The sequence below is a fragment of the Rhagoletis zephyria genome, unplaced genomic scaffold (genome assembly GCF_001687245.7).
Source record: "Rhagoletis zephyria isolate East Lansing unplaced genomic scaffold, Rhagoletis_zephyria_1.1 Rzeph_scaffold_01459, whole genome shotgun sequence".
Taxonomy (NCBI): Eukaryota; Metazoa; Arthropoda; class Insecta; order Diptera; family Tephritidae; genus Rhagoletis; species Rhagoletis zephyria.
The window spans coordinates 84,102-90,866 of record NW_016158543.1 but is presented as its reverse complement, the minus strand read 5'-3'; the positions used below and the strand labels follow the sequence as shown (position 1 = coordinate 90,866).

The following is a 6,765-nucleotide window of genomic DNA, read 5'->3' as shown; positions in this document are numbered from 1 at the left end:
GGTAGGCTAAAGTTGTGTAAGATTGAAAATGTTTCGAAAACGATCGTTAATGAAGACTTGTTGAGAGATGAAAATGTTAGCTATAAAAAACCGAGTGAAGAATGTGTAGACGCTGGCAAAACTGAAAGTAAAGTTGAAACAGAAAATGAATTTCCGAAATTTTTGAGTACTTTAGAATATGATAAAGAAAACGAATTGGATTTATGTATGGGTGATCAACTGAATTCTAAAGATAGAGGTAAATTGTTAGATATTTTTAAGCAGAAATATGTAAAGCCGAAACGACCCGACGAACCATTGACAAAGTGCTTTATGAAATTGAATTTAGAAAACACAAAACCATTTGGCTGTCCACCGCGACGCCTGTCGTATGCTGAAAAGAAAGAATTGCAAAAATTACTAGACGAATATTTAGATAAAGGATATATTATGCTCTCAAAAAATCTCTTCCGAGTATAGCATCGAAGCTCATAGACTCATCGGCCACCACCAGCATACTTATCTCAATAACTTGTTTCATTCCACTAACAAGGCAACGAACTTTTCCAAAAACTTTAAGTTTGCTTTTATTAATTCCGAAAAAACATTTATTATCATATTTCATTACACTTTTAATCAAACTCAAATTATGCGATAAACTGGAGCGTCTGATGAAACTCACTGGGCTGCCGGAGTCTATGAGGCATTCTAAATTTAAACAAACATTTTTATCATCAATCAACTTTATGTTAAAATACCTTACATATTCATTGTCTTCCAAAAATTGAACTGCGGATTTCTTGTCAGGACAAGCTGCAACACGATGCTCGAGGCTTCCACACGCAAAACAGGCACCCATTTCTCGCTTCGGCTTTTTGCATTCTGCGGCGAAATGTCCTAAAGAATTGCAGTTGTAGCAGCGAATTACCATCGTTCCTTTCTGCACCTTCGCGTTTGTAGACGTAGAGACTGCTTTAGCTGAGGTCACGCTCTTCTTTAGTTGTATTTTCGAAAATGCTTGCACCAGGCTGGCTGTAGACAAATAGCACTGCATGTGTGCTTGTGTTCTAAGCTGTTCATCCGGGATACCCTCAATAATGCAGTCAACAAGTTCGTCCTCCTCAATTGATATCTTCTTCGCCATCGCGGTTTTTTCTTTAAAATAATCAAGGAATGATTCACTGTGGATCCATTTACGCATTTCGAACTTGCGCCGAAGAATCATTTTATTTTCTTTGACTTCGAAGAACTCCGCCAGCTGCTTAAGTAACTCTGCAACATGTTCAGTAACCAAATTCGGTTTTGATTGCAGCCATTGTCGGGATTTGCCCTTTAATTTGTTCATCAAAAGCACTCGTTGCAAATTTTCATCCAACACATAAAGCGATGTTAAATTTTTAAACTGTTCAACCCAAACTTCAAAATCAGCTTCGTCATTAAATTCCGGCAAAAACTCTTTAACCACATCGAATGGCAACTCTGTAGCAGCGGCGTCAGTTTCGCATATCTGTGTTCGCATTTTGGTTAGCAACAACTCATTTTGGTGCGTTAGAATTTCGCATTGATTCTTTAGTTTACTTAGCTCTGCTTTGAGTGTGCGTATGTCATCATGTCCGAGCGAAGCCTCACCAACACCAGCTTCTTCGGCAGCAATCGGGCAATTTCCACGTGTCGCTTGGGGAACTTCGTTTAAACGCTTAACAAGGTCCATCTTCGTTCCGCTTGTCTTAAGACTCAAACGCTGCAGCCACTCTTTCAGTTGTGTTGTTGTATATGTTTCCACCGCAATGGTGTCCTCCATCTTGCACGCTGACTTTAATTTTGTTACACGTAAATAGTTAGTTATTTTTCTCTTTGTGTCCGTGAGCGCTATAAACTTTTTAATTTCGTCGCAACCTTAGCAGGTATTATGCAGTCCAAATGTTTGTACGAGGGCGCAAAACACTAAAAAAAAAATTGGGATATCAATCCTACTTCTGGCGACTGTAGCAGGCAATAAAAAGAGGCCGATCACCAAAACGCACAACTTAACTCGCTCGATGCTATTTAACGAATGTCTTTATTTCGTTTTTCTTGTCTCTACCCAGACGCTTTCCATATACAGAGTTGTATTTATATTTCTTAAATCTAGGTCATTTGCATTTACATGGTTGTATTCTCTAAATCTAGGTCATACTTATAGCAATATTCTACTACAATTTCTACTACACTAAATAGGTTTGACAACGTACCGAGTGTCACTTTCAACTGTCCACTTTCTATTCCCCGTCAAACTCTGACCGTATTTACTCGCATTGCCTTACTTCGTTTCGACTCCCAGGGCCCACATCAGGCCAGCACTCATATCATATTAATCTGTTTCATTGTTCACATATTTCACAATTTTTTCGTTTCACAGCATCTAGCGTAATTTTCGCCTGATGCATTCAGCTTTTGTTGAGATTTATATCGCATTAAATACATTTAAAATTATAATGCAATAGATTAAATAGACAACTTAAGTAAAAAAGTTAGGTGTGTCAACAAATCGTTAGACTATATTTCCAATTACAAAGTCTACTTGTTATTGTGTTCTCTTTTTTGTAACGCGCATTAAATTATGGCTGCATACTTATTTATGTAATTATATAATATTTAAATATGTAAGTACTTATTTGTAACATCACCGCATATCGCTAAGAATTGTAATGAGCAAAGCCTAGCCTTTTTTTCCAAACGTCCCGCCCGCTTAGTTTCTGCCTACTCATCTACTACACTGCTCCCCAACTATTTTGGCCCTTGAGGCGCATAAATTTGTTGATTGCGAAAAATGCTCGTAAAATTGGTTTATATTTATTGGGGGTGCACTTATCTACATACTTAAAGTTGTACTTACATTTTTATAACTTTTCTGTGACTTTGCTATAAAAATGTTTAATTAATTCCAATGTGGAATGAACGAATGAAAGGCACTTGAATAGCGTAGCAGCTAAACTGAATTTAATTGAACGAGCTAACAGTGGGAAATTTTAAAAATTCATGGAAGTTCTACTCGCAGTCCTTCTTGTTGGCTTTTAGAAATACATATATTGATTCCTTTCGAATTGCAGCAATTTGTGACTCTTTAAAATGAGCGTGTCGCAAGTTTTTCAGTTTGTCGAAGCCACTTTCGGCCTCTGCCGTATTTCACAAACAAATGTAATTTAATTGTCTGAAACCAGCTTTTGATAGATCGAATTTGAGTCGCTGCTCATCAAAATATTACCAGATGAAAGTATACTAATGAGTTGGCCTAGACTAATGTAAGGAGAATTTGGCACTACCTATGATGTGCGTGACGCTGTAGAAGGTCGGATAGCGAACTTAATGACAGATGCAAACGAAAAGGAGCAGAGTTGGTTATCTTCTGTGGAGCAGTTGCTTATACGCAGGAAAATTCTCGCCAAGGTGATCTTATGAACATTTTTAGTCCACTTCACATAAAGGAGAAGGTTATCAATTCGTCGGAAAATTTTTTTTTATTATCTTCTGTGGAGCATTTGCTCATACGCAGGAAATTCTCGCCAATGTGATCTTATGACCATTTTTAACCGATTTCACAAAAAGGAGAAGGTTATCAATTCGTCGGAAATTTTTTTTTTTTTATTTTTTTTTATGTATGTTACCGCGTAACTTTGGAACACGTTAACCGATTTCAATTATTCTTTTTTTAAAGGAAATGTGTTGCCTCACTGGACCGTGAAGAAATTAACGATAATCTTAAATTTTTATATAAGAACTGAAGTCGGTTTCGTTTTTTTGCTTAAAAATGAATTTTTTTTTTTATTAATTTTTTCTGTTGTATTACGTAAATATTCCACTTCTGAATTTGAGAAGGTTTAGAAGCATCGGAGATGGAAGCCTAAAAGTTATAGTAAATTTATCGATGAAATTGCTTCTTCTTCTTCTTTTAACTCATGCAGGTATCGAAAATAAGTGGAAGAAATTTTAACACCTCCTTTGACAATTTTTCACACCCTTGCAGTTAGCGGAAATTAATCGATGAGATTCCTTCTTTTTCGCTTGCAATTTGTTTACCTTTATTCATCTCTGGTAGTAATCCTCTTTCCTTTGTCATTATTTTAATACTTGTTTGTCAATTTTTCACATTGTAGCAGTTATCGGAAATTAGTCGATGCAATTCTTTTAACATTTTTCGTTTATTGGAAATTAGTCGATGAAATTCTTATTTTTTTAAATTATCGGAAATGAACACATGTAATTATTCACATTTTAGTAATGATTACATTTATCGCATATTGGTACACATTTATTAACTTTACTTATAGTACTCAGGAAAAATCCCAGTCTTGATTTATGAACTTGTTTCGATAAATTTCCGATTAAAATTAGAGACGGCAGCGATTTGTTCGTAATTCGCATGGTAATTGGATCTGAATTACCAACAAATGAGGTAATTGGCTCTCAAACTTTTGTCAGTTCGTAAATATTCGCAACCCAACACCTGACATGATACATTTATATTCACTTTGGCTTCATATCTCTAATAACGAGTTACTATATGTTACATACAACTTAGAATTTCGTCATGAGAAGTTCAATTTGCAAATATTCTAAGAATTCTATGCTGCAATACATAGTAAAAGTGATGCAAGTAGTTATGGAAAGTTGAACTATTTATGGACTAAATGTCAAACTTTAATAAAAGCAATGCAATTAATCCTAAACATAGTAAAAATAAGTAATTACCGTTATGGCTTTGAAATTATTTTTATTTATATTAGCTTTTTTGTTACCGCTGGGATTTCATAAGAAATACGCAGCTGTCAATTATTGAAAGTTGTTAATTTAATTGCCATTTTTTACTTTATTTTACTTTAAGTGTAATGAATATTATTTGCATTGTTGAGGCTGTGCTTTAAATGCAGTTTGCATAGTTTTAAATAGATAAATCCCAATTGAGGAAATATCAGGTAAAGTCGGTGAAAAAAAAAGTGTCAGCTAATTTGTACATTGAATGGCTGAAAAGGCAGGCCAGGCCGGCGGAGACAAACTTTCTAATCCCATTTATTGTCATTTGGCGACAAAATGCATTTCGTAGAAAAAATGCACCACGCAGGTGCTATAAAATAACTGTGCATACAACAACAATAAGAAAAGTATCTTGTTGTGAGAAGCAATACAGCAGCAAAGCCGAGCGGTGGAGTCGTCGGCAGTTAATCAGCACGTCAGTTAAGGCTGTCACACAGTTAGTCAGCTGAGCAGCTACTACGTGCTAACAATTCCGTCCGTCCCAATGAAAGTATAATTACTCGCACAATGATTGTATTTTTTTTTCCATAAAATCTTTATAATTTCACGCCGTCATTGATTTTCGTATGACTTTGTGATTTATACGACTTTAATCAACGAACGCTCGCAATCTGCTAATGCCAATTGTTTGCGGCTTAAGAATTTGCTATTTAAATAGCTGGCATTCATTTTTGCAATACTTGCCGCCTGTGTGAATTTCACTTACATACATATTTATTTACAAATCGTATAAGGAAAGCGAAATGACATTAATATTTTAAGCGCCTAGAAATTAGTTGGCTGGGCTTTTTTTCGCTACTACCAACCATTTACGATTAAGTCGAAGTTGTAGCCCAGTATCTATTCTAGAGAATAAACAACAATTTATCGTAATAGCAGCTGTTTGCTTTTGTTTGTTTGTATATGCATTTACTCACTAGCGTTTGCAATTGGCGTGAAAAGGAGAATTGAAAAATTAATTCGCATTTAAATAATTTCAATAAAACTTCCATAACAATCAATCATAACCGCCCCTATAATGCGACTGAAATTAAAGGAGGGAACGAGCGAGCGAGAGGGAGGCGTTGTAAATTGTAATAAACCATTTTTTTCTTAATAATAAACCAATTTGCTTTCTACGCGTCGGAAGTGCGTGCTTGGCAGACATTTGTTGTTGCTTGCAATTTGTTGCGGCGAAAATTTCAACGGGATTAGTGAATAAAGGCCATTAGTTACTATATATCAATAATATGTATGTATGTAGAGTTGCCGTTAATGATTTAGTATTTATTTAAATACGTTTTAAATAATGTTTTTCATTTTATACTTTTCAGCTAAGTCAATTGTTTGTTTACTTGGCAATTTGATAAGCTGACTGATGCAATGAACAAAGCTTGCCTTGGACTAAGCTGCTAATTCTTGGGAAGACGGCTTTAGAAAACATTGAAGAAATAACGAAAAAGTGAAATAAAATGAAAAAATAATAAATAAAATGAAAAAGTAATAAATAAAATAAAAAAATAATAACTAAAATGAAAAAATAATAAATAAAATCAAAAAGTAATAAATAAAATGAAAAAATAATAAATAAAATGAAAAAATAATAAATAAAATGAAAAAATAATAAATAAAATGAAAAAATAATAAACAAAATGAAAAAATAATAAATAAAATGAAAAAATAATAAACAAAATGAAAAAATAATAAATAAAATGAAATAATAATAAACAAAATGAAAAAATAATAAATAAAATGAAATAATAATCAATAAAATAAAAAATTATAAACAAAATAAAAAAATAATAAATAAAATTAAAAAAAAATTAACATTAAAAATTACAGATAAAGAGCCGTTTCGGTTCTCAAAAAATGTATGTTTATGGTAGATAAATTTTAAACGCTACTTGTGAGAAAACATCCTTAAGAAATGATAATAAACAAATAAAATTAAAAAATATGAAACATGAAACATGAACAAGTAATATTTAACCCTACCTTTGAGGTACCACCTTTCCG

At 33.5% G+C, this 6,765-nt stretch overlaps 2 protein-coding genes across 2 annotated transcripts in view; one reads left to right on the top strand and one right to left on the bottom strand.

The window, feature by feature from the left end:
- LOC108364092 (tyrosine-protein phosphatase corkscrew-like) overlaps window positions 1-6,257 on the top strand; it is a 25,876-nt gene extending 19,619 nt beyond the window's left edge. The window contains exon 5 of the mRNA XM_017617657.1: window positions 6,084-6,257. Within this exon, the coding sequence (XP_017473146.1) occupies window positions 6,084-6,087 (4 nt within the window). The 3' untranslated portion in view covers window positions 6,088-6,257. The remainder of the gene's footprint in view (window positions 1-6,083) is intronic.
- Window positions 446-2,159, bottom strand: LOC108364091 (uncharacterized). The gene is made up of 2 exons (XM_017617652.1): window positions 743-2,159; window positions 446-687 (listed from the first exon to the last, which is right to left on the bottom strand). The coding sequence occupies exons 1-2, from the start codon at window positions 1,778-1,780 to the stop codon at window positions 676-678; spliced, it is 1,050 nt and encodes a 349-aa protein (XP_017473141.1). The 5' UTR covers window positions 1,781-2,159; the 3' UTR covers window positions 446-675.
- Window positions 6,258-6,765: the final 508 nt, after the last annotated feature.